General features: G+C 36.3%; 4 protein-coding genes across 29 annotated transcripts; 2 read left to right on the top strand and 2 right to left on the bottom strand.

The window, feature by feature from the left end:
* The first annotated feature begins 2,332 nt into the window (after positions 1-2,332).
* On the top strand, positions 2,333-5,718 carry LOC103957897 (scarecrow-like protein 1). Of its 4 annotated transcripts, none has more exons than XM_048575864.1 (3): positions 2,333-2,959; positions 3,408-3,483; positions 3,714-5,718. In XM_048575864.1, the coding sequence occupies exon 3, from the start codon at positions 3,773-3,775 to the stop codon at positions 5,504-5,506; it is 1,734 nt and encodes a 577-aa protein (XP_048431821.1). In that variant the 5' UTR covers positions 2,333-2,959; positions 3,408-3,483; positions 3,714-3,772; the 3' UTR covers positions 5,507-5,718. The 4 variants fall into 4 exon arrangements, with proteins under 4 accessions (XP_048431821.1, XP_048431822.1, XP_009368394.2 ...); XM_048575865.1 differs by lacking the exon at positions 3,408-3,483 and adding an exon at positions 3,086-3,121; XM_009370120.3 differs by lacking the exon at positions 3,408-3,483 and having other exon boundaries at positions 2,339-2,959; positions 3,714-4,019; positions 4,113-5,718.
* Positions 5,719-6,084: 366 nt separating this feature from the next.
* Positions 6,085-13,291, bottom strand: LOC103957896 (small RNA degrading nuclease 5). Its single transcript, XM_009370118.3, has 14 exons — positions 13,137-13,291; positions 12,627-12,683; positions 12,423-12,488; positions 11,971-12,104; positions 11,770-11,882; positions 10,807-10,914; positions 10,625-10,695; positions 10,321-10,380; positions 9,201-9,256; positions 8,359-8,419; positions 7,922-8,189; positions 7,399-7,580; positions 7,021-7,316; positions 6,085-6,633 (listed from the first exon to the last, which is right to left on the bottom strand). Exons 1-14 carry the CDS (start codon positions 13,248-13,250, stop codon positions 6,510-6,512), a joined length of 1,710 nt encoding a protein of 569 aa, XP_009368393.2. The 5' UTR covers positions 13,251-13,291; the 3' UTR covers positions 6,085-6,509.
* A 1,255-nt stretch (positions 13,292-14,546) lies between these two features.
* Positions 14,547-18,639, top strand: LOC103957892 (ribosome maturation protein SBDS). 2 transcript variants are annotated; one of them, XM_009370112.3, is made up of 7 exons: positions 14,547-14,761; positions 15,784-15,865; positions 16,229-16,364; positions 16,671-16,800; positions 16,888-17,088; positions 17,553-17,720; positions 17,871-18,639. In XM_009370112.3, exons 3-7 carry the CDS (start codon positions 16,231-16,233, stop codon positions 18,372-18,374), a joined length of 1,137 nt encoding a protein of 378 aa, XP_009368387.2. In that variant the 5' UTR covers positions 14,547-14,761; positions 15,784-15,865; positions 16,229-16,230; the 3' UTR covers positions 18,375-18,639. The 2 variants fall into 2 exon arrangements, with proteins under 2 accessions (XP_009368387.2, XP_009368386.2); XM_009370111.3 differs by having other exon boundaries at positions 16,221-16,364.
* A 108-nt stretch (positions 18,640-18,747) lies between these two features.
* LOC103957894 (phosphatidylinositol N-acetylglucosaminyltransferase subunit C) lies at positions 18,748-27,686 on the bottom strand. 22 transcript variants are annotated; one of them, XM_048575909.1, is made up of 8 exons: positions 27,530-27,684; positions 25,131-25,314; positions 23,875-23,947; positions 22,120-22,239; positions 21,129-21,201; positions 19,772-19,855; positions 19,496-19,667; positions 18,748-19,405 (listed from the first exon to the last, which is right to left on the bottom strand). In XM_048575909.1, the coding sequence occupies exons 6-8, from the start codon at positions 19,816-19,818 to the stop codon at positions 18,854-18,856; spliced, it is 771 nt and encodes a 256-aa protein (XP_048431866.1). In that variant the 5' UTR covers positions 19,819-19,855; positions 21,129-21,201; positions 22,120-22,239; positions 23,875-23,947; positions 25,131-25,314; positions 27,530-27,684; the 3' UTR covers positions 18,748-18,853. The 22 variants fall into 22 exon arrangements, 21 of the variants coding, with proteins under 21 accessions (XP_048431866.1, XP_048431863.1, XP_048431865.1 ...); XM_048575906.1 differs by having other exon boundaries at positions 19,496-19,805; XM_048575908.1 differs by lacking the exon at positions 22,120-22,239.
* Positions 27,687-27,788: the final 102 nt, after the last annotated feature.

Below are 27,788 nucleotides of genomic sequence, written 5' to 3'. Positions count from 1 at the left end.
AAGTATTTCAACAGCAGCAGAAAGTTTAAACAATAAAATAATACATGTTTAGGTTCAACAAACCTCAAGCCAGAAGCCTCGTTTATGTTTTACAAAGTACAAGAGAAGTGATCAAGTCTCAAAAGTTGATACACAACCAGATTTCCGAAAGAAAAAATAAATACTAAGAAGCTTATTGATCTGCATTTAGTATTATGGTCTAATCGTATTCATTTTCACTTATAAGTGAAAATGTTTTAGATTCGATTCTCGTCAAAGGTGAATTTGAATCACATTATTGCTAGCACATTATGAGGCTTAGCTCATTTCCTCATCCTCTATGATAGATAAATCGTTTTCTCCAAACAAAAAAAAACAAAAAAAAACACTCCTTGATCTGCTCGAAAACATGAAGACAGTGTAGTATCACACTAGTATGGGGGATTGGGATTATAGTTCCATAATGGTCCATTACTCACGAAAACAAACTTAAGACATTTTGTTGTAAATAAAGAAAAGATGAATGTTAAGGAGATTATTTATCATCTTATAGTTTCACGTTAACTTTTATGCCATCATTATAAATTAGGTTTTTTAATCAAAGTAGTTCTTGAGATTTGCATAACTCATCACTTTAGTTTCTGAAATTTGCAATCAATATAAGTGGTCTCTGAGTTTGTCCACAATCAATTATTTTGGTCCCTTCATGAAAAATAATATTAAATAAGGACCAAAATAACAAAAACACCCTCAATTTAATAAACAATGGGCCAAATGATTTGACAAAATTTGAGGGCATTTTTGTCATTTTAGCCTTATTGAATGGAGATTTTTCATGGAATGACCAAAATTATTGATAGCAGACAAACTCAAGAACTATTTCTATTAGTTTCAAATCTCAGAAACCAAAATAAAGAGTTATACAAATCTCTGAGACTATTTTGGTTAAAAAAACCTTATAAATTATTGTGCCAAAAGCATAAAATCTTAGGAAACAATGAAGAATTTCATTTTTAAAAGAGTCTCATTAGCACTTTTCATGAAAAAAAATGTAACTAATTAGTATTAAATGACGGAAACAACTTCAATTCCCATGTATCTGAATAACTGTAGTAGTTATGTCTTGGATAAGATAAGGATGATAAGGAGGAAGTATTAACATTGGACAAAACATTGAAATGCATAGTTTTACTCCACTAGTTAGTACCCAACCCCATGATTGATGACACGTATTTGATTCCTTTCTCATTATGTAGTGAGTATTTTTGTTTACCACCTTAAGTGTTTATTATACAACTAATTATCTATCATGTGTCATTTTATTTAGCTTTGGTTATTTTTTTTAAATCGAAAATGTAACATTTAATGTGAAAGTTAGCTAGAATTAAGTGAAATGATACATGACAAATAATTAGATGTATGGTGAGCCTACACTATAGCTATGACGGTGAGCCAAAATGCTCTCATACAAGTTTAAACTGATTTTCCTATTGTTATTATTGGACTATTTTTTTGTACCAAATTAGGTAAGATATGGTGTATAATGAAGGAGACTTTATGCTTTAATTACACGTCTTAGAGACGTTTTAATTGATTTTTTTAAATACTGTTTGCAACAAAAGGTCTGAATATAAACAGTAATGTTAAGGAAACTAAAATTTTAAACTAAATTTTACAAATTAAATGATGTAATTGTTGTTTATTAAATTATTACTTAAATGTTGATTAACATACTTATTTTTTATTAATGATACATCATTTGATTTAAAATTTTGATTTCTTTAACATTATTAGAATATAGAACCTTTGACTGTGTCATACAAAAGCTTTAGTTCTTCCAAGCGGAATGAGAAACTGAGAAAAGCAGCAGCCCCACCACGAAGTGTTTTTTCTAATTATGTACCGATCAAACGTCACTAAGGACTAAGCACAACAAAACATGAGTACCATATTTTTCAACCGCTACCGTACAAACAATTGTTCAGACGAGTCTACACGACCACAAGTCCATATACTTTTTAGCCAACTCGCTTAGACTTTTGAAAAATCATTCTGCCACCCTAGATACATTCATTGGTTTCCACTTTGATGCGTCAGGATTTGAATTGGAGCGCTCTTCAATTATCAAATTAAGACTTAATTTTACTAACGTTATCATATCAAGAGTTCGTTAGTGCATAATATTGAAGGATAGAATTTTAACACTACTTATATTGTTGTCGTCCTCTTCAAGAGCTAGTGCTCAAACTCCGTCAAGTGGTTAAAATTCTAAAGTGGTTAAAATTGGTTAAAATTTTAATAACTTTCAAAAGACCCCATAATTGTGGTTTTGAATCAAGCAATGTCACAACAAGGTTAGTCAGACAAAGTAGTCAGACAAAGTTGGCATAAACATGCAGACTGACTGATGAACAGAAAATGCAAAAACAAAAGCTAAAAGCAAATTGGAGGGAAGTTTCCTCTGAACTCTGAAGGGAATTGTTGGCTGGATTTCTCTATACTCACTGCCTCTTTTTTTTCTTCATCAAATTCCAGAAGGTTGGAATTTTCTGCACCAAAACCAAAGTCTCCTCTCAACAAATGGGTCTTTAAGGAACACTATTTTCTCTGGTCAGATGCTTCAAATAGTGGTTAATATCCACCCAAATCACATACAGTTTCTTAATATTTAATTCTTACTAATCTGGATCATTTTTCATTTGTTTATGTTTTTGGTCTTCAAATTTGCTTTTTGGGTTGTCTTCTCTACCTTGTTTATTGCTTCTCAACCTAACTACCTTCCTCACAACAATCTAAAAATTGTTTAATTATTTATATTATATTACCAATAACTACAAGGAGGAATTTTGGCCCCTTTCCTTTGTCTTAATCCCAAGGTCAAATCCTCAACTCTTTCCTCTTTCTTCAGAGTTCAGACCAAACCCTCAGCTTCCACTTCATTTTTGTGTTCTTCATCTTTCACTTGCAGCAAGCAGAGCAGGTACATCTCTCTTTTTTTTCCCTCCTATTTTTTATACTTATTTACTTTTGTTTCTTAAATCTCTCCTCTTATATGTGAACTTAATTGTCATGAATTATATTTGCATATATATTATTGTATTTACAGGTAGTTAATTGTTTATGAAATCATTGGTTCAGGCAGGCATGGATCTCTCTCTCTCTCTCTCTCTCTCTCTCTCTCTCTCTCTGATGACGATGACGTTTATGCATGTTGTTGTAATCTCAGAAAATTTCTGTCATGATGTTTTGACAACTTTGTTCCTCTGCAATTGCCAGCTGCCATGAAACAACAATTTTGTTTGTTTTTTGGGTTCCTTTGGAGTTCCCATGTTGTTTAAAAGTTTTCTTATTTCAGAATCCGTTCAGCTTATGTCAGAATTTGTTCAGCTCGTTCAAGGTTTTCTTAATTGCAGCTTGTAATTGTTTAGGCTCATACAATTTCAACAGTTTGATACAAGCGATATTGGGGGAGGGGGAATTGAGCTTGGGACCTCGAGCGCAAGGGTGAATGCTCATACAAGTCCATTGATTTTTCTTTCTTGCACAACTTTTTATACCTGCTATTATTGTTCTATATGTATGCCTTCAAAACGGTTTGGTAGACATTACTAATTTGATGTAGTATTACTTGTGTTTATGTCTGCGCGTAATTTCTATCTGTTGGGTCAATTTTGCTAGTTTCCAGGTTTAATGATTGTTTGAAAGTAATTTGCCCTCTACAAATTGTGATACAGAACTCGAATTGTGTGATAGAACTTGTCTTCCTCAACGACCGAAGAAGTAACCAAAAACCATGTCTTTAGTTCGGCCAGCAGAGCTCTCCACATCGTACAGAAATCCCAATTTCTACTCTCTAAAGGGCAGCAATGAAAGTTCCAGCTTGTCAGCTCAAATATTTGGCTCTGATAAGCCCAAGGTGGTGTATTCAGATGATCCCTACAGCACTGAGAGTTACGAGAAGTACTTCCTTGACTCCCCAATGGAAGAAGTTACACATCCATCCAGCTCCGGCGTTTCTGGGAGTTCAACTAACCCACAAGGTGCCTCATCTTACCAGCTAACAGCTGGATCAGTTTCCTCCTTGAATACTCAAAATCCATTTAGCACTTCTTTAATGTCCAATTTTGAATCAGATTACTTTGAGAGTCAAAGCCCCGATGCGGATAGCTTTGATGAAGATAAGATGAGATTGAAGCTTCAAGAATTGGAGAGAGCACTCCTTAATGACAATGCAGATGAAGACGATGGGGAGAGAAATTGCAGTAGTCAAAGCATGGAAGTGGATGGTGAATGGATTGATCCAATCCAGAATGAATTGCTCCATGACTCACCCAAGGAGTCTTCGTCCTCTGACTCTAATGCGAGCAGTACCAGCAGCAACAAAGGAATATCACAGGTTTCTCCACGGACACCCAAGCAGCTGCTTTTTGAGTGCGCTGGTGCACTCTCGGAGGGATATGTCGAAGAAGCATCAACAATGATAAATGAGCTCCGACAGATGGTATCAATTCAAGGAGATCCTACACAGAGGATTGCGGCTTACATGGTGGAAGGCCTAGCAGCTCGTGTGGCTTCCTCTGGAAAATTTCTTTACAAGTCTTTGAAATGCAAGGAACCCCCGTCCTCTTATCGCCTTGCAGCCATGCAAATCCTTTTTGAGGTGTGTCCGTGCTTTAAATTTGGATTTATGGCAGCAAATGGAGCCATCATAGAGGCATGCAAAGATGAAAAGAGAGTTCACATCATAGATTTTGACATAAACCAGGGGAACCAATACATAACCCTCATACAAACACTTTCGAGTCTGCCAGGCAAGCCACCACACTTGAAGTTAACAGGGGTGGATGATCCCGAGACAGTTCAGCGTCATGTTGGAGGCCTAAAGATCATTGGACAAAGGCTTGAGAAGCTAGCAGAAGCGCTGAAAGTTCCATTCGAGTTTCATGCAGTAGCCTCAAGGACTTCAATCGTCAATACCTCAATGCTTGGCTGCAGGCCTGGGGAAGCACTTGTGGTTAACTTTGCTTTTCAGCTTCACCACATGCCAGACGAAAGTGTTTCAACGGTTAACCAGAGGGACCAGCTTCTTCGGATGGTGAAGAGCTTGAGGCCAAAACTTGTTACAGTTGTAGAACAAGACATGAACACCAATACGACCCCTTTTCTCCCAAGATTTGTTGAAGCCTACAACTATTACTCTGCTGTTTTTGATTCCCTTGATGCAGCTCTCCCCCGGGAGAGTCAGGATAGGATGAATGTCGAAAGGCAGTGTCTGGCACGGGACATAGTGAACATTGTGGCGTGCGAAGGAGAGGAAAGAATAGAGCGGTATGAGGTAGCTGGAAAGTGGAGGGCAAGGATGACCATGGCAGGATTTACTTCATGTCCTATGAGCACCAGTGTGACTGACTCGATTCGGGATCTTAGCAGACAGTACAGTGAGAGGTACAAGGTGAAGGAGGAGGCGGGGGCTCTTCTTTTCGGGTGGGAAGAGAAAAACTTGATTGTTGCTTCAGCGTGGAGGTGATGATCTTCGGCTCCTAACTACTGCTATGCTTTCATTCAGTTTTGTACTTTGATTTTGTGTGGGGATCAAGACTTATGGCTATATATCGGTAATTTCGGAGTGTTTATAAATAAGGAACGTAGGGAGCTGCTAGTTTTCTAACACTGATAAACGATCTGGATGCTTGTAATAGAATAACTTTATATAATCTCCTATAAAATTTTGTGTGGACATGTCGCCAATGTGTCGATACTGTTTGATATTGCATTAGATTGACGGGGATTCTCAAATTTTGCAAAATAAAATGTGATTAAGATGGGATAGAAACAAAGACTTCAGATATAAATTTGCTTTTAACCAACTTAGCTACAAGTCTACAATCCCTCGCATCATTTGGTCGTTCTTAAGGAGTCATTTGACCAAATGACGATGCAAGGGTTGTTAGCTTGTAGCTAATTTGGTTAAGAACAATTTTACATCCGAGGCCCTGAGTTCAATTCTCGTGCCCCAAGATTGCTTCTATAAAAAAGAATGACCAAAAACTAGAAAAAAGTATATATACCATGAGTTTCCGAAAACCCCTGGAATGGGTATGCTAATAGGAGAACACTATTAATCATTTCTTTCTTCGTATATCAAACAATTAACTTCAAATATGATGGATCATCAAGATTCAAATTGTGAACACTAAATAAATTACAAGATCAGAAAATACAATTAGGACTTCCCTCTGGCAAGTAAGCGAGTTAAATGCTCCGACATTTCTACAACTTTCTCGTCCCCTCTTTTAAGAGATATGCTTGTTTTCTTCCCATGCATTCCTACTTACGTTTGGCGGGTTTTTGTTATCTGTCCAAGCCTCCCAACTAATCATTCCGACAATAATGCTGTTTGAAAATTGTAAGACACCAAACCGCCTTGCTCTTGCGAGCGAAGTGGTAAAAGCAGCCGGAAAGCTCAATTTAGTCCAGCTCTCCTCACCTAATGCTTGCTGGAAGTCACCCCTACTAGCCCTTGAGATTACTCAACTCTTCACACCAACAAAACACAATGCTACCTCAGCTTGGGCTTGGAGCTCTTCCAATACCTTTACAATGCTCTCACGGCACATTGTTGTTTCACTACGATCCATAAGCATTTTCTTTAATCTTTGTCCATGTACAAGAAAAGTTAACAGGGTCAGATGTGAATCGACTCTAATTAAGCAACTTGGCATGCAACAATCCAGATAAATCCATATTATTCTATAACATGTCAACCAAATAGCTTCTATCAAAGCTTTAAACTCCCTTGTAATAAGATGTCCTAACGACGTTTGAGTTTTCGAAAATTCACACTCACGTTTCATATAACAAATTACTTCTTATAAGTAATACCAACATTCAAAATCACTAACAATCTGACAGTGGCAATAGGTAAATTCCACAAGCAGAGTCAACTAGTCATCCATTGCCCTATAAATATATTTTCAAGGAACAAAAGAACAATAACAATGTAAATAATTAATAATTATCGAAGTGAAATGTAGTACATACCTAGAGACAGTTGCTATATCTCCATGACCAGTGCAGACAATAAGCATGGCATTAGTGGGCAATGCGGCATACAAGGTACGTATTCTAGTATCCAGTCGCATAAGAATTTCCTTTAGTTCAGACGTTAAGCTGCATCTAATACCTTTTTTTTTTCCAGAATTCTTATGACATGTAAGCAAGGATATCAACTCCGCAATTTTTCCATTCAATTTCTCTGCATCCTCTGCTTGTTTAGTGAAATAACGATTCAATTCAGAAAACTGGGTCCAGATGAATTGCACTTTCTCATTCCTTGCCTACAATCAAAAGTAAATGTTACATAGCCAAGCCAAATGATAAAGACGAGAAAATAAGTGAACACAGCAGTTACAAGTCTACCTCCTTTTGAGCTTTGGAAAGAGCTTCATCATCAGAGAACACAGGCACTGCATGGGATAATTCAGAGGCATGACGCTTCACAATGGAAATATCATCAATGATAGAAGAGGTATTTCCGCTCTCACTCAAAACAGTTAGGAGCCTTTTCCGTACCAGTGATGGTGCTGTACCAAAGTCAGGTCCTAATCCAGCAAAAGAAGCATTCTTATAACAGACATCAACAGATTTAAGGACATAGTAATTATCAGATGCAGAACTATACCTATTTACTATTAGTTATTTAATTACTCTTTCCACCTCAGGCTCAGACAAGGTATAAAATTCTGACATCTGGAAGCCACTAAACTTTTGAAACAACAGTGTTCTATTTTCCATATAAATTAAGAATAAATGTATGCTGGCAATGACAAGGTTCAATATAAGTTGTACATTAAGGAGGTGATAGATACCACAATAGTTGAGTTCCACTATTTTCCATAAATTGGTCAATCATACAATGTAAATGCAAAAGATAGTCACGTACCATGTCTAATCTTTAAAAGTGCCAGGTCCATAGCAGCTCTTGCATCTTCAATACTGTCATGGCCAAGCCCTGACTGCTGTATCTCTTTAGAAAGAAATTTCTGGGCAAGATCTCGAAGTTTAGATTTGTAAGACCTACCACGGGGGTACTTGTACAACACTGCAGTATCGATCACTAGATTGTGGGAGATTTTTAATGCTAACAAGTCATTTTCCAAGGAATGCCCCACTAGCACGGTCTCTTTGTGAACCAGCTTTAGAAAGTCCTCCTGAGCATGGAAAGCAACTGTTATAAATTAGAATCAAAGAATTTCTAAACGGGAAATGATGAAATTAATAGTGAAGCAGCATCTCACGAGTCACAACTATGGAAAACACGAAGCGCAAATGTAACACATTTATATATATACAAATAGCAAACAAGACCCAAGGATTAACCTGAATTTCTTTAAGACTTGTAGTCACCCCATCTAACATCTCACTTGTGATTCCGCTAAACCTGAACAGGAAATTGATTATTATTCTTTTAATCTTTTTAAAAGAAGCCTCTTGTCGTTCATACCGCAACAAATTCAAATATTAAATCTGCAATCAAATTACAGGGATGAAGCTTATCCAGAGAAAGCATCAACACTAAGAATCACCTTTATCCAGAAATAAATCATGAAAAGTGATGATTTCTTAAAGATTTACAACTTTCCCAGAAATGTTTTATTTCTCATAAAGTAGAAAACTACTAAAAGCCCAAGTGTGGTTGAGTTATTTACGTTTAAACTCACTCCACTTCGGGATTCCAACCTTGCAAAGAAACTAAAATTGATTTCGAGCCTGCTGCTAGGGTTGGGTCTTGTTGTAGAAGACACCTAGGGGATCATCATTTTAGGTTTTTGAGTTGAGATGTACTGGTGGGACTCAGTTGGAGAAAGAGGGGGTTTTTCTGGAAGAAACTTAAGGCTGCAGTATTGGATGGGATTTGAGTAGAGATGGAAGAAAAGATATGGACACAAACCCAGCATGTGATAGAGGGGTTTTTTTTTTTTTTTTTTTTTTTTAAACACTAAAATTGAGTTGCTTTAAAATATCCTTGGGCAGCTAAGGCAAATCGATGTAGGTTGCATAAAAATATATTAAAAGAAGAAAAAAAAAAAAGCAGAGCTGCCACTGCAGCGCCCCAGATCACGTGACAATAAGTATGAATTCCAAGAAGCAGCTCTAACTGCTTCAACACATAGAGCAACATATCAAAGGAAGGACTAATGAAAGCTAAAATGATAACATACCTGGTATTATAATCAGTGATAGGATTTGTTGGTTTAACCAATTTATCTAGCACAACCTGAGATTCATTAAAAGAAAAGTTCAAACAATGAGAAGAAAAGTTCTTTAGGTGGTAACACAGTCATTTATACAAAACCATGTAGAAGAAATTTAAGACTCTAGGGGTCGCATAAAAGTTTCAAAGCATTCAGAATCCCAAACACTAGTAAAAAATTCAGACAAAATCTTGATAAGCGAGAATTTGATATCATAGATACGAGGATTCAAAAAAAACCTATATGATTCAGATGTGGATAATATGTTGACCCTAGTGAACCAGAGATTTCTAGCTTCAAGATTGTGTCATTAGCGGGATGGGATAAGGTGCAAATTAGAAAGGATGCTGAAGCCCTGATATTTGGAAATGATAATCTAGCAACACTAGGAATGAGCATCTCCAGCAGTTTCTTTAAAAAAAAATATTTAGTTTAGCTAGTGTAAGCAAAAACCATTTTAGCTTAGCCCATAATTTAGTATCTCCAACACTACAAGCTCTAAATATTTTTATCTTTAAACAACCCATCTTTCTCATCATTCTTATCCTTTGACACCTCTCTCCAAAATTAATAAATTTTTATGTTTAGCTAGCTCTCCAAATTCTCTCTCCTCTTTAAAGTTAAGAGCAAACATTCACAAAAACTAAAATAAAGAGTGGGATATAGAGTCTCTTGCAGCTTGATTTCATTGGTTTGGCTCTTTAAAATAGCTATCCAAAGAAGTTTAAAAGTCTATCAGAGATGCTCTACAAGTGGACCAGAGAAAACCTAATGTTCAGGGATATTGAAAATGGTTTAGGGACTAAAATGAGACAAAACCTAAGTTCAGAGACATTAGCAAGATTTTCTCAAACAAGAAAGTTATGCATAAATCACTCAGATATTAAGTTTTATTCAACTGAACTTACAAGTTTTGAAACATTCAAGTATAAATAAGACCACTAAACCATTGCCAAGTCAGAAAACAAATGCAACTTGTCCTTTAAATAAATTCATAGAGAAAAAAATTGCATGAAACTTGTGCATCCTTACAGATTAACATCCAGTTCCTTTTGCACAATTAGGAAACAAAATAGTTAAAACTTACATCTCCTTTCATAGTCACCAGCGTTGCTCTTGTTAGCTCAAAACCCTCACTTGTGACACACTAACAAAACAAAATGGATCAACCAAGATGATATCAGTACATGGCTACTCTGTGAGAACAGAATAACAAAAATGAACTAAATTTACCACTATCCGAACAATTCAGCTGACATGTATAAAACAAGTTGAAAGGACGAATACACCTCAACAATGAACTTCCCACAAGATAACAGTTATCTAGTACTATATGTCAAGTTGTTAACAAACTTCTTTCTTATCTTCCGAAATTGATATTTAAGGATTACCATCTCGCAATCAAGTGCTAGCATTTGATAGTGGGATGATCCTGAAGGGGCCGGAAGAGTAGAAAGAAAACCTGCATTGATAAAAAATAATAATCAATAATAATAAGAGTTTAAGGAACTAGTTAGAAATTAAATCAAAGACAAATTCTAATTAATAATCTAAGCAGCATTTGTCTTGTTACCCGGCAAATTGAAGCAATATCCATTGTCTTCAAGTTGTTTTGTTGTAAGCGTGTAAAATGTAATAGGGAAAGGTGGATCTTTCATGAGGTCCACTGAGGATAGATCATCTAAACCAGAAAAACATGTAGACATAACCCAGAAAAAAAAATTAAAAGGATCCTCATGCAGTGTTAAAATAATTTTACAGGACAGATGGGACGCATACTTGTTATAAAATTAGTTTACAGCTTAAGAAACACAAAAACTGTATGGCTAAGCAATCAATACAAAACCGATATCCAAGATATGAGAAAGCTGGCAGAAATCTTGATTCTATTCATGCTGACAGAACTGATGTTGTATCAAGTGCATGAATTACAAAAGGCAAACCTTTTCTAGACTTCCATATGCAAAAACTTTTACGGTCTACTCCGATGTTGCACGCTGCAACAACCTTGACGCTACACTACAAACTTTTATGTTGTATGCATGCAAAGACTTGGTAATACTAATATGAGAGTGAAAGTTGACAGCAGGAAGACAACAACACCAGCTCTGGTAGCAACAAAAGTTGTTCTGCAAAATCTAGCCCCATCTAGATTGGCATGCAGCATTTGCTTTTGTAATTGTTAATCACAACATTGTAGATAGTTTCCTAGCAGTTCGAATCCAAGAGAGACTCTCCAAACATAGGACATTTTTCTGCTCTTACCTATTGGTAATGAATTGAACATGGATACACCCACTCATATTGATTCAGAAAAGTACAAGAAACTAAAACAACCAATGTTACCAAATGAGGATCGCTAGCCATAATGGAATGGAGAAGTTTATAAATACACAGAACTTCAGGTTACTTGTGGCTCTCCTAGTAAAGTATCCTTGATTTCCGTACAATTACTAACTTTGACATGCAAATTAGCAAAGTTACAATAAAAGCAAGAAATTCAGTATGATCGATGTTCTGCGAAGATGTCACATACCTTGTTTAGATGCCAGGTTAGATTTCTCCACAGTTAAACTACTTTCTTCCCTCTTTCTTTTCACTTTGCTCGTCAGGAGTGCATCAATCGTCTGCATCCCATCTGACATACAGCTAGCATGGGCAAAACATATAGCCATATATAAAGTGGAAGTACAGGGAAATTAAGGGCAGATGAAGCAAAATCACATCTGTGACAAACCTGAGAGCTAAAACTGGCCTTGGCTTGCTACATAAAGCTTTGAGACTCTTAAGAAGTCGACGATGTGCTAAGTACAATGCTGCATCCAGTCCTGGGACATAAAGCATAACCACTTTGGGAATGAGGGGCTTGTTCTGCAAAGTGTAACATTACAGTATTAATAACTATAAGAATTCATGTTTCTTTCAACTTCATGTCTATAAATTAAGCACGAAAGCCAACAAGATTGAGAAATATACATGGCTCCGTAACAGTTTCACAAATCTGCCTATTTGTGAGATGTTTTAAGATTATCTATGGTTAAAATCCCCACAACTATTAATGGATATAATATTTTTGTATGGTCAGTATCGAGTCTTCCACCTGTTTTTAGGAATACTGTTTGTTATGGTTTCATTGATCCATAACCATACATGCATTGGAATTATTAGAAAAGAAGATACTCCTTTTACCTTAATAAAAACCCATGACGGCATGAAACCTTCAGCAAGCACCCATGTCACCAGTTCTTGAACCTCCTGCATCACAACACAAACTCCATCACTCACTCACCCTTATTTCTGTGACAATAAATGTTCAAATCGAACAAAATTTCCTATCACCTCTCAGAAAAAGAACAAAGAGTTCATAAATTAGGGGTGAATAAGAGTACCCACTTGCAAATTCAGAGTTGAGTTGGCTTCCGGTGTCTTAAAAATCACCTCTGCTTTACTCTACAAGGGCAAATAAGATTAAATATAATGCACTAGAGTTCAAATGTTTCAATAAAAATCCCATCAGACCGCACAAAGTATTTCGATGAACAAGCATTACTGGTATAAACCAAAATCCAAGTGATACATACATATGTACATAATACAGCTAACTTAACCATCCATGAATCGAATCGAAAGCTATAAGTCAGCAGACTTGTTCTTCATACAAGAATACATGGTATGGCCAACATCACCGAAATTCGAAACAAAACTAAAGAATACATGGTATGGCCAACATCACCGAAATTCGAAACAAAACTAAAAGATTGCAACTTTCAATGCTAATGCTAATACAATTAAAGCATCAAATACTTTTAGCCGCAAAACGAATTCATGGCAAAATATAGAAGGCGATGAAATTTAAAAGAAAACAAAATTAGAGAGAGAGAGAGAGAGAGAGAGAGAGAGTACTTGAGGGCCGTAGACATCGAAGAAAGTGGAGCGGTTGCCATCATTTGCGTTGCTGCTTGAGCTCACTTCTTCCTCCGAAGCTAAAGTTTCGACTTTAATGGGGGAAGAAGGCATGGCCTCTGCGACACTGTCTCCGTGAAGCTTTACGAACCCAGAGAGAGGAGGACGGGGACAGTATAAACCCTTTTATATCTTTTGGGCCGACCCATGTACCCAAATAGGCTTACAATTTGAGAAGCCTTTTTAATACGAGTAAACCGCCGATTCTCTGTGAACTTTTACTTAGTTTTTGATTTTTACCTCTGAATTTTTTTTAATTGAAAAATTAAGGATTTAAACCAATGTTTTTGCTCAATTTCTCCTTCTTGTTATTTTTTCATTCATTCTATCTAAATTTATGTTAAATGAAAATATGTGCATAACATATGAGGATAATTTGGGCGCTTCTTTCTTTAAAATAATTAAAAACTCTCGATTTTTAAAATGTTGACTTGTGCAAATCCATGTGAATCTATAGTTTTTGTGTCTAAATGTCTAGTGATGTGACGTTTTTGTTCTCAAAGAAAGTCAAGTGGTATACACGTGATAAAAATTAACATTAATTTGGATTGAATTTAAAAAAAAAAAAAAAAAAAAAAAAAAAAAAAAACTATGGGTAGGGGAGATATCGGCAGAAAAAAAAAAGTTTAAGTTCTTTATTTTTTAAATTTAAAAGTTTAGGGATTAAATCAAGAATTAGGTGAAGGTTCAAGAAAAAAAAATGGGCAATTTCTCTTTTTAATATTTGGGTAAACCAACTAGGGGCGGAAAAAATTATCGAAAATCTTTAACTGAATCGAAAAATACCAATTCCAAATTAAAAATGTCCCAAATCAAAATTCTCAAAATTTTCGTTATCCCAAATTGATTCCGAAATTTCGGAATGTGATTCAGGATTGTCTTCTCGATATTTCGAAAATCTCACACCGAACCAAAAATATATATTATCAACTATTATTATATATATGTATACTGTTGCATTTATAATTTACTGGATAATTATGGTTCGATATAGAGAGAGAAGGGAGATGTTTAATTGTGAGATATGTACTATTCCACTTGATTGTGCCTTTAGTGGTAGGGAAGCTTAATTTCTTACCCTTTTAGGATTACAATTCTAATAGGATATTAACTACTAAAGCAAATATAAAAGATATCTCTAAATATGTTAAGATTTACACAATCACATTCTTATTTCGACTGCAACATATACATATATATATTATATATTATTTTTTTAATTATAGTTAAAATTAATCTGTGTTGTCCATTCATTGTTAGGGTTCTCCAGGCTCCAGCCTTCGTTCATTTAATTTCAATTGAAGCCACTCTCAGCCGTCATCCCGCCAAGCCCTCTCCTCCTCTCTGTCTCGAATTTGAAGCTCTGCTCAACTCCGGCCAGTTACCGGCCCACCACCACACGGAGCCACCGCTTTCTCTCTCCGACGGTGGAAGCTTCCTTCACCACAAAGAGCACCGCTCTCTCTCTCTCTCTCGCGATTCCCAGATTTCAGACACTCAAATTCTGATAGTCTTCGACTCTTCATCCAGTGCACTCACTGTGCACCGATTCTCCCCCAAATCAGGTAAACTTTGGAATTAATTTAAGGTTTGTGAAATTTAATTTTAAAATTCTAGATTAGGGTTTGTAAATTTAGGGCTTGTAAAATTTAATTTTCGAATTCTAGATTAGGGTTTGTAAATTTAGGGTTTGTGAAATTTAATTTTTGAATTCTAGATTAGGGTTTGTGAAATTTGTTCATGTTTTGGATTGGATGTTCATGATTGATAGCAGCCCTAATTTAATTTCTATATTTATGCTTACAGTTTACCATTAGGAATATAAGGAAAATTGATGTTCGAATATTTACAAAATTAATGTTTTGGATTGAATATCAACTGTAACAAGCTGAATTTATACTCAATCTCAATCTTAAACGTTCGATCGAACCCCTTTGTAATAAAAATAAAAGGTTGGGTCGAGAGTTCGGACTGGCCTTCATTGGCCGCATGCCAAATGATGATGACTCATTGTCAAAAGCACCGGTGATCAAAACAACCCCAGCACCAATCTATATTCTATTGTCATATATATGACATAATGACCGTAAAAAGATAGATTAAAGTTGAGCTTTCCTAAATCCTGTGAATGGGGATGAGTTTGGCAGGTTAAAGACTTTTAATTGAGGTTCATTTAGGAGTTTGGCAGGTTAAAGACTTTTTATGAATTTTTTTTTTTCGTTTCAGGAGTTTGGCTAGATTTGGCAGGTTAAAGACTTTTAATTGAGGGTCATTTATATGTTAATCATTTCGGTATTTTATATGTTTAATCATTTCGGTTTCGTAGTGTATTGAATTGTGCATGTTTTGATAGTTAGTACAGATACAGTAGCTATTTGCTCTAGAATTAAGTAATTCACTTCATCAAGAATCGCCACAAGTCCTTTAAATTATAATGATACAGTAGCTATTTGGTCTACAATACAGTAGCTGTTCAGATGAGATTAGTGGCTTGTTTTTCTTCCCTTTCTATAAGAAATGCTCATGATTTCATTTGAGGAGTTGAGTAAATAAAAATGTATTTTGATTCACTTTTTCTGTCATACAGGTTGTTGCCTCCGCAGATTGTGCTGGAGCCTTGGACGTCACCTTAGGGATCGCGTAGCGTCTTCAATTGAATCCATAAACAGGTATGTTTTCCTGTAGCAGTGACACTATTTTTAGTGCAACGGACGACACCATTTTTATCTCACTAAAAGTATAGTCTCTTTATGAATAGATATGAATTCTCTAATTCTTGATAAGAATGGTGGCTAAACTTTTAAATTGCCAAATATTAAAAAGAGAAATTGCAGATTTTTTTCTTGAACCTTCACCTAATTCTTGATTTAGTCCCTAATATTTTGAGAAATCGGCAATTTATCTAATCCTTGATAAAGTAAAGTCTCTTTATGAAGGTTCAAGACAAAAAATCTGCCATTTCTCTTTTTAATATTTAGTGCAGGTTAATACAAATCCCAATTCCTGAACTTCAATTTGTATTAGTTCTGCAGAAATGTCGAGATCACTGGTGCAGCCGGTAGGGCAGAAGAGGCTGACGAACGTGGCAGTGGTGCGTCTGAAAAAGCGCGGCACCCGCTTTGAAATTGCCTGTTACAAGAACAAGGTCCTCTCATGGCGCTCTGGCGTGTAAGCTCCCCCTCTCTCTAACTCTAATCTCTTTTGTTAGAAATTTGTATTTATATGCGAAATTAATATCAAACCAAGATTTTCTGCAAGTGCTTTTGAATACTGTGAAGAATAGTGTTGAGAAATGTGTAATAAATTTGCATAATAGTGTTTTGTTTATGCAAATTTGTTCATGTATATGTGAAAGTATAACTGAGAAAACGAAGAACGAAAATGTCAGTGAAAGTTTTGTAGTTTGAATTTGAAACATCTTGCAGGAATTAATATGTATATATGAAAGTTGTGATGTTTTATGTTGTGGGACAGTGAGAAAGATTTGGATGAAGTACTGCAATCGCATACCGTTTACACAAATGTTTCGAAAGGTGTTCTTGCCAAGACAAAAGACTTGAAGGCCGCATTTGATTCCGATGACCAGACCAAGATTTGTTTGGAGGTCAGGGAAACAAATTTGTTTTGGTTGTTAATCTGGTTGGTTAGTTTCGTAAATGTGTTGTTGAGTCGTAAGCTTTTCTTGTTGTAGATTTTGGACAAGGGAGAGCTTCAAGTGGCTGGGAAGGAGAGGGAATCTCAGTTGTCCAGTCAGTTTCGGGACATAGCCACCATTGTTATGCAGAAAACCTATAATCCTGAAACCCGACGTCCTTACACTATTAGCTTGATTGAGAGTCTAATGCATGAAATTCACTTTGCTGTAGACCCACATAAAAGCTCGAAGAAGCAGGTGATTGAATCTCTCTTTCCCTTCATGTTACATACGAATGTACTTGTTTGGAGTTCACTAGATGCATGCATCCCTGATAGATGTGGTTTTTGGCACTTTCGCTTGATATTTAAGTAGATTATCTTAACAGTTCATATGTAATTACGATAGATATGACAGATTGGTGGATTCTAAAATGAGTCTCCCAGCTTGCAAATTTTGTTTCACGGTGTCATGTTGTTGGAAATAAGTATGCACATAGTTTATGTGTGTGCACGTGCATGATGTTACTGTTCGGTGACTTATATGTATAATAAGTAGACTTATGTATGCATGTGCACATTTCCGCAGGGTGTTAACCTCTGTAGGTTATCCAAATATATGTGGAGGTATATCTGTGTGTGTGGAGTGCAACATATGGGATTTAGGTTATACTGTGCATTGTCTCATTGTGTTGAATATGTAGACTACCATTTCTTGTGCAGGCTCTGGAAGTTATTCATGAGCTTCAGAAGCACTTCCCAATCAAACGGTCTCCAATGAGATTGCGACTCATAGTTCCTGACCATGAATTTTCATCTCTTTCAGAGAAGCTGACCACCTGGAATGCTAGCATAATTTCTAAAGATCAATCTGGAAGTCAGATATCTACTGTAAGTTGAAGTACTTTGTCCGCCTTATTTTGCTTAGTAATGCTAAAGTACAATAGAGGTTGAAGTACTTTTTAAGCATTCTACTTACAAACTACCATTGTTGGAGTAATCATGATCTTCCTGTTTAATCTTGTGTTTTATGTTGTGCAGATATGTGAATTGGACCCTGGTTTTTATCGTGAATGTGAGGGATTGATGATGAAGTTGCATGGTAGATATGAAGTTCTTGCACTCTCTGTGCATGCGGAGGGTGACACTGTTATCGATCAATATGATGATCATGAGGATGAACCGTCACACTCACTCAAAGATTCCTCAAACATCAGTTCATTAAAGGAAAAAGAATGTACTGATCCTGACTTATCGAAAAAGGACTCGGCTGATCCTGTGCTAAAATTGAGCGATGATTTGCAGAAACAGAGCATCTCTACTGGGAGTGGAAATGCTGCAGCGGAGGGAAAGCAGAACAGATGCAGCACATGCAATGCATTCGTGGGCGATTCCAAGCAGTATAGGGATCACTTCAAGAGTGAGTGGCACAAGCATAACTTGAAACGCAAAACCAGACAACTTCCTCCCCTTACTGAAGAAGAGTGTGCAGCTGACATGGAAATGGACGACTACAAAGCCGATTTGAGGGATTATTCCTTCTAACAGACTTACATGTTAAAGTCGAAAGACTCGAGTTGATTGAGAAAGATCCGACTAGTTTTGGATAAATTTTGGTTAGAGCTAATGAATGATTTCGTAAACTGTTTTACAACTGTTTGTGAATAATTTTTTTACCCAATATCGTGTATTTTGGTATGTACTCAAACTCAAATCCAATGTATTAAGGCTGTGTTATCTACGAACTGAAAGTCCCTGGACACTGTATGGCAATGTTCTCTCATATACACATACGATTCTCGATTGCTTAGCCTTTAAGTCTCTCCAAAGCAATGGAACTTATACATTCGTAGTTGTATGCTAGCGAATTAGAACAACCTAACCAACGCCGATAACAATCAGAATTAACAGCGGTAACAACCAAACGTATGGTAGTTCTCCAGATAACAGCCACTCGCCTTAGGTCGTAATCTTAACAACGTAATATGACAATGTTCATACTTCATAATATAAATACATCCGGCTTATTTTGCAGCATATTCATAATTAAGCCAATGGAGCTTAATGCCGGGATCTTTCATGCATGCGAACATCTCTCTCTTGCCTTCAGACAGGAATAACTGAGTTGTAAAGAACCACAATTCGCTCCCGGTCTCTACCCCGGGTAAAGCTCCAACTGCTTGCATCACTTCGGCAATGCTACTGCCATGTGGACCACCCTGTGATATCGGTGTTACAGAACTACTACTGTCAACTGACTCCGCAGGTTGGTCATTCTGTTGTGACAATTTTGCAGCACCTCTCACCTTCCCCCTACCTACAGCGACAACTTTTACCTTTCCTTTCCTTCTAACTTGAGTCTCAGGTTCTTCAACTTTTCTTCGTTTCCCCCTCCCTGATGACCTTTTTATGGCTTGGGTCATCACAATTGGGATTGCCTGATCTGCATTGCCACTACCTTTGAGTGTAATGACATTATCCCTGTTGATTGTGGTGTTCATGAACATCCTATCTAGCTTCTCCTCCAACTCTGGATTAATGCCCTTGTTTCGAAATTTCGCATAATCACAATGCAGCTGGCATTTTAGAGAGATATGACCTATTAGAAAGGACTCATGATGATATAATAAAATACAACATTAAAAACCAGAGGGAAATTTGCAAACCTGAATTTTACCATGCCACCATTCCTTGGATGCATCAATGGTATTCTTGGCGGAATTCCACCCCAGACCAGATTCCTTTCCAATCAGCTCCTTCCACATTTTCCATTCAACTTTAAGTGAATCCCACTTCTTTTTCAGTTGTACGATGTCACACTCTTTTCCCGTCTCTTTACTGAAGTTCTCAACCAAACTTTGCCATCCAAGTTTGTTAAAGTGAGTGCGGGAACAATGTCCTGCCTGAACCTCCTTAATACACAAGTCACAGAATATACCTGCCCTTTGATCATTCCATATGGTTGCAGCTCGTGACCTAGTTTCAACATTTTCAGCACCCTTGAGCTTCTTGTTCTTCTTTCCCATCTGTGTGAATGTGTATATATACATGTATACAATTGTAATCAAATGTGTCTATTAAAAATATCATGTATATACGTATAACTGTATACATATGTATATAGTCAGAAAGTGATATGAGATAAACATTACAACTGTAAAGGTCCTTTCCAACGTTGGTTGTTTCTTTCTAAGTTAAACAGTTTTTCTTGTACTAAAGTCGCAATGCACTGCTTTGTAATAAACAAAATAATTATGCTCATCACATAATTGTTCCACCTTGCAATAACATTCGGCCCTGCGATCTCATTTTGCAATACTAGTGAAGGAGAAAAGCAAAAGAACTAATCACACCGTCTAAGATGGACATCTGCAAAGTGTTATAAACTTATGATTGGTTTCAACGAAATCTTTTCATTTTACTATTCAAGACTGGTGGCTTCCTTCTAATGTCTAGGACACTTACTTCTCTGCAGGCTCATGACAAAAAGACCTGAGCTATGTACTACGTCTGAGCAGGGAATTGCTCACGACAGATAGTGTTAACATAATATCTACTATTGCTAGATCAAAAAAAGGGCCACAGGTAGGGAAGGAAAATAAGTTCTTGAAAAGAAAATAAGGCATTTATTTCAATTCAAAGATGAGACATATTAACGTTTCATTAAAGGAACTCAAGTGTTAGCATGAACTATTCCAACTGAATGTGATTGCTTATGGTTTATAAGAGAGTGGAACTGTATATACCTTTATCTAGCTCATGCGTTCTTGAATACAAGGGGGGCAATTTCACTTTTGAATTAACCACGCTTGAACATTGTTTCTTGCTACTCTATTAAGTGGAAAATTAAAGTAAAAGTAGCAAAGAACTTTAACCCTTTTTTTTTTTAATCTGGACAGATCAGTTCTTTAACTTACTGCTACCAGAAGGAGCAGTAAAAGTTTTTGCCGAGCAGTGATCAACTATACTAGCTTTATTCACTTTAGAGAACAAGCATTGCCTATAAATATGAAGATTTTTCTGAGGCCATGTATTTTGTTTCTCGACTGTCCAAGTTGAGAAAGGGATATACGAACACATAATCTACAGGAGCCATAATTTACACCAAGATGAAAACTAAGACTTCATATGAGACAGATATGATCTTTATGGTCATGTAACATGTCCAAAACCACAAGCAGTATGATCTTCCTGAGATCTATCGCATTGCAAAAGTACTTTTAAATTTTAACATACTGTTACAACAACATTAACCATGCACAATTCTTTTTAAGGACACAAAAATACCAAGGTACTCACATTTGTTGGGTCCCAAGGATAGATGAGTACGTTCTTCGAACCAGAAGAATGGCCACTTCTTTGGCTCACTTACCTAACATTAAAAATCAAATTCAAAATTATAAGAATCCCTATTCTGGAACTTTCATTCTAAACACTAAACCAACTCTAAAGCATCCATCATAAAAGAATCCAGATATGGTGGAAAAATCCCAGAACAGTCTTGGGTCATCAGCATTTATTTTTCTTTTTATCTTGAAAATGTTGGAGACACAACTTCAGAAAGAAACATTGCATAAAATTAAAGGGAAAGAGAATAAAACTGTACTCAAACTTATTTATAAATTCGTATTAACTGTAATATCTCAGTGAAAGAAAATTGGTCCAGGGGCCATGGCACTGCTCGACTTGGTTCCTAATGATTTCTTTACAATGTTCCTTCTACGTATAACTAGCACAACCAAAGAAGTATTTGCTAAAGAATTGCAGAAATCTGGGACTTAAGCAAAAGCAACGCACCAAAATTTCAAATTTCCATAGTTTCATCATACAGGGGAAAAATACTGAAACTTTTGCAAGTCCTTATGCCTAATATCTAAACAAGCCATAGTTTCTAAACCTCAGAGGCATTTACTTGCTAATGAAATTAGCTTCTAATCTAAACCTCAGAGGGGACTCAAACCTCGAGTTGTTCTCTTCTTGCTCTAATCTTTAAAGCTAGGAAGTAGGACCCTTTGTAGCATGAAACAAATTTCAAGTAACAAAATGTGACAATCACATCCTGCAGGGGAGAGGTACTGGAAATCGACACTTGGTATTTTTATGTTCGTTCTATATTTTCTTATGGTATGAAACGAGACTGCCATTTTAAAATTAAAAGGTAGGAATCGTTTAGACATCCCCCAAGTAAAAGGCACATGAAATATGGTATTGACTTCAGATAAGTAAAAATTTAGTTGGACTGTTGTTCAGAGATGTACATATTGTATAAAACCCAATATTGCACACATACAAATGTTATTGTTAAATTTGTGATATCCCCATAAAAGACTTCCTATTTCCCAATGGCTTTTTGTTTTCTATTTTTGTCTTTGAGCTCCTGCTTCTTGGGCATTTTTGAATTTATTGGTACCTACCAAATAGAAGAGCTCATCAAAAGGTTTTAAAAACAGCATAGCTATGAAAACTTTGTGATGCATAAATGCTAACAGCCTTAAATTTTAGTGAAATTTTATTTTGCACACAGAATAACAATCACATTTGGGAGGGAGTAATCATAGGACCAAAACTAAGCTGAGAATGAATTGGATTACAACTACTAAGATGGAAGATGGAAGATGGATAGCCGTTGTATGCAAGTTTTCAAGAAAATGGTATTGAGAATCTGATAATTTGGTAGTGAGTAATCCGAGGACCAAAAAAAACCGGAATTGTTATTTTTGACAACACTTCTTTATTTCAATTTCAGGCCTTTCCTAGCTTAGAATATTTCTTAAGAACCAAATGTAGTTATCGTTCTTAGAAGATGCAACTACGAGACAGAGGTCCACAGCCGAAGGGGTAGAGGAAGACCTAGGAAAACTTTGGAAGAGACTCTAAGAAAAGACTTAGAGTACTTGAATCTAACAGAAGACATGACACAGAACCGAACGCAATGGCGTTCTAGGATTCATATTGTACTAAAGTCGCAATGCACTGCTTTGTAAATAACAAAATAATTATGCTCATCACATAATTGTTCAACCTTGCAATAACATTCAGCCCTGCAATCTCATTTTGCAATACTAGTGAAAGAGAAAAGCAAAAGAACAAATCACGCCGTCTAATATGGGCATAAGTGTTATGAACTTATGATTGGTTTCAATGAAATCTTTGCATTTTACTATTCAAGACTGGTGGCTTCCTTCAAATGTCTAGGACACTTACTTCTTCTGCAGGCTCATGACAAAAAGACCTAAGCTATGTACTATGTCTGAGCAGGGAATTGCTCACTACAGAATAGCGTTAACATAATATCTGCTATTGCTAGATTGAAAAAACGGCCACAGATAGGGAAGGAAAATAAGTTTAAAGTTCTTGAAAAGAAAATAAGGCATTTATTTCAATTCAAAGATGAGACAAATTAATGTTTCATTAACGGAACTCAAGTGTTAGCATGAACTATTCCAACTGAATGTGATTGCTTATGGTTTATAAGAGAGTGGAACTGTATATACCTTTGTCTAGCTCATGCTTTCTTGAATACAAGGGGGGCATTTTTACTTCTGAATTTACCACGCTTGAACATTGTTTCTTGCTACTCTATTAAGCGGAAAATTAAAGTAAAAGTAGCAAAGAACTTTAACCCTTTTTTTTTAATCTGGACAGATCAGTTCTTTAACTTACTGCTACCAGAAGGAGCAGTAAAAGTTTTTGCCGAGCAGTGATCAACCATACTAGCTTTATTCACTTTAGAGAACAAGCATTGCCTATAAATATGAAGATTTTTCTGAGGTCATGTATTTTGTTTCTCGACTGTCCGAGTTGAGAAAGGGATACACGAACACTTAATCTACAGGAGCCATAATTTACACCAAGATGAAAACTAAGACTTTATATGAGACGGATATGATCTTTATGGTCATGTAACATGTCCAAAACCACAAGCAGTATGATCTTCCTGAGATCTATCGCATTGCAAAAGTACTTTTATATTTTAATATACTGTTACAACAACATTAACCATGCACAATTCTTTTTAAGGACACAAAAATACCAAGGTACTTACATTTGTTGGGTCCCAAGGATAGATGAGTACGTTCTTCAAACCAGAAGAATGACCACTTCTTTGGCTCACTTACCTAAGATTAAAAATCAAATTCAAAATTATAAGAATCCCTATTCTGGAACTTTCATTTTAAACATTAAGGTAACTTTAAAGCATCCATCATAAAAGAATCCAGATATGGTGGAAAAATCCCAAAACAGTCTTGGGTCATCAGCATTTATTTTTCTTTTTATCTTGAAAATGTTGGAGACACAACTTCAGAAAGAAACATTGCAGAAAATTAAAGAGAAAGAGAATAAAACTGTACTCAGATTTATTTAAAAATTCGTGTTCACTGTAATATCTCAGTGAAAGAAAATTGGTACTGCTCGACTTGGTTCCTAAAGATTTCTTTACAATGTTCCTTCTACGTAATAACTAGCACAACCAAAGAAGTATTTGCTAAAGAATTGCAGAAATCTGGGACTTAAGCAAAAGCAACGCACCAAAATTTCAAATTTCCATAGTTTCATCATACAGGGGAAAATATACTGAAACCTTTGTAAGTCCTTATGCATAAGATCTATACAAGCCATAGTTTCTAATGGATGTCCCTTCTAATCTTCTAAAGATCCATGCAATCAAGTACACTAATTATAACAACTGGATGCTTCAAAATCTCTCATCCAATAACAAATACATGCAGTACAATACCACAGTTTGGTCATGCTATCTGATCAGAATTCCGAAATGACGTCCACTGACATGCTTCCTAATATGGTTGCTCTTGAAACTTTGATTGGTTTGTCCAGTTAGTGGATATCTAGTGCATCAGATGGGCGATGACAAGGAGAAGGTACTTCTGCATCCTTGTTTTCAACTGTTTTGGTGGAGTTAAATTCGATGATTTAAGCAAAGACATGGTTTATATGTCACATATAAAACATATTGAAGTTCAGTTGTACAAGTTGTAGTACGTGACTGAAGGGAAAACCAGATGAATAGGTGGAGAATATTACTATGAGGCCTTCATCACTCTTAAAGATCTGACTAGTCTCATCAGATAGTCTTCATCATCTAGGCAAGAACTATTTGTATTGTAATGGACTGCTTAACCAAACTAGTAATAAATTTACAGTAAGAGAAAGAAGAAAAGTGCAAAGACTTTTAAACTTTAGAGGTTTAGGGAAATCATCTCAGATAAATACAAGTAGCCCAACAAGTAATGGCAAATACTGATATATTTCTAATTATTATGCATCACAATGAGGGCGAACCTTGGCACAACGGAAAGGTAGCTTCTTTGTAACCCAAGGTCATGGGTTCGAGTCATGGAAACAACCTCTTTGCAAGGACGATAGACGTTATCCCCCCACCAAAACAACAAAGTGGGAGCCTTGTTGGCTCAGGGTCGCCTCTTTATGTATCACAATCTATTTCAATTCATTTGTCTGCTTCTTTCTTTGGCCAATGAAAATTAACAAGTGATGGTCAAAACTGATATCAGCACAATTACATGTGTGCACAGATGATTAACAGACTGACTGACTTTTATCTTCTTTATAAGAAACAAGAATAATATTATTAAAAAGCAATGATAATGTACAATCACACTGACAAGTAAACACACTGCACTCAAAACAACAAAACCCATCAGATTTCTTACCATAATACAAACCCCGTTTAAAACTAAACTATTACATAACTGCTGCTATCCAATCTGAATTGTAAAAGAAAGTGGAACAACCTGCATATGGATGAAACTAAAGCCCAAAGTCAAGATCAAATGAAACTCCACCCCAGCCTACTATAATTCTCAAAAATCCACTTCTTACTATCCAACCAAATTACCTAATTAACCATCAGCACACACCAGTTCAATGCCACTTTTACCTTTTTCCCACCAGCCACCACCTTATGCCTCTCACAAAAGAGAGAATAGCATCCATCCAAAATAACCCAACCCAGATGTACTTCTTTGAACAACCTTACACATATTGTACCTCCACATTGATTATTGGGCAGATGGTATTCAAAAGATTAAAGTTTTATAGAAGTATACTTTTTACACTCTACCATTGAATGTCTTTCAACAAAAGTACAGCAAATGACATCATGAAGAAAAACTAAAGTGCCCGCCAAAATACCCCATGAACTACGAACATAATGGACTATATCAAATTACCGTGTGAGCTTTCCTGCCATTGTAATGTCCCTCCAGAACTTTAGATTATATCCCAGCCCCAGGCCACCAAAAACAGAGCACAAGTGCGTATGAATCACTTGAAAGTAATGACTTTATTTAATAACATCAGTCTAACTTATCCCAACTTTAATCTCCTTGAAAGTAAAGATATTTGAATGCTCCGAAGTCTATCGGCAACAAATGGTAGAATGCATGTTGCTATGCAAATTAAAATGGCTGAAAATAATGAGTCAATTGCTTCCTTTATTGATCTTCAAAAGCTATCAGAAATACAGCACAAAAGTCTCAATCAGTTATATCAAAACAAAGTTTAGCCTCATCCCAAGGACCATTGATCTCAAACTTGTATTCTTGCATCCGTATAAGCCAATACGGACAAACCACAGTTACAAAAATCAACAACCCTAACAACATCACAAAAAGTAACAGATGCAAGGTATAAACAAGAGTCAAGGTCGCAATCATCAGACCAAAAGAAAACCAAAGGTGCAGACAGAAGGAATACTTCTTGATACAGTAAGTAACCAAAGGAGCGAAAAGGAAAACTTGCAAAGAGAAAAGCATGATAGCGAAAACAAGCAGCCTTGACCTAAGGCACGAAGCAATGAATACTGAGGCCACCACTGAAGCATTCAAAGAGATGCAACTCGTCAAGGTTGGATTGTGTAGAGCCCCGGGAGCTCTTACGGTGGACCCAGAATAGTCATGGAGGAAGAGATGGAGCACAATGAGTGACACTGTTACTGCCCAAATGGAGTTTGAGCTGATGGATGTGGTGAGCGTTTGATAGATGGGAGCTAAAACATATAAGCCACTGATGAAAAAGGAGATATTGAGCAAGTAACGAAAGAAGAGACTAAATGAAAGCATTTCTTTAGTTAAAAGGAGAACAAGAAACCCCAATCCAAGAAGCGTGACATCGAGAAGCAAGAGCGAATTCTCATTAAGAATCGATCTGAGAGTGTAGGTCCAAACCAAACCAACAAGAGCAACAATGCAGAGGTATTGAGATATCGAAACGGAATCCAGCATGACTTTAAGAATGTCCCTCTTAACAACATTGGCATTCATAACCATATCTTCAAGAAAAGAGTCATCCGTGTGATTGTCATCAAACCCAGGTTGCATCCCTCCATACGCCACTTTTCGCCATCTGGGTCGCGTCGGAGACAGGATTTCACTCATGAATGCATCCATCACACTCGTATTTTCTGAGCAAAAACCAAATCTTTTCACTCAAAATCCCGCCTTCAAACTCTAAAGTGTCAAAGTGGGGTTCTCCTCAACGATCAATATTATAACAAAACAAGTATGTGCAATCTGGACAATGGTGAACAGAATATGCGAAGCCAGACGCAAACAAGAGAAGAACAAAACTCAAATTTCAGAGTTGAACAAAATATGGAAAGCATTGTATTTCATATGGGAAAAAAAAATGAAGGTGGTGGAGAGAAAAAGGAAAGAAAATACCTTTAGAGAGGAAAAGTCGGAGTGTTGGTTGTGGATGAATGCATCTCCACCGGGAAAATCTCGTCAGAAATGAACAAGTCTGTCTAGGTTGGCGCTGAGTTGGGATTCTCAGTTTCGCAATGTTCACTTCGTTTCCTTCCGCCAACCAGAAATATGAGCATGGATTGATTGATTTACCAAAAGTAAAAAAAAAAAAACAATTTTATTCAGTAAAAACTTAATGAAATCTTTCTTAATTATATGTAGCTATAAAAATTAT

The sequence above is a fragment of a genome, unplaced genomic scaffold, assembly GCF_019419815.1.
Source record: "Pyrus x bretschneideri cultivar Hongxiangsu unplaced genomic scaffold, Pyrus_bretschneideri_v1 Contig81, whole genome shotgun sequence".
NCBI classification, from domain to species: domain Eukaryota; kingdom Viridiplantae; phylum Streptophyta; class Magnoliopsida; order Rosales; family Rosaceae; genus Pyrus; species Pyrus x bretschneideri.
Note: the sequence above shows the minus strand (reverse complement) of the source record. Positions and strands in the feature narration are given on the sequence as shown.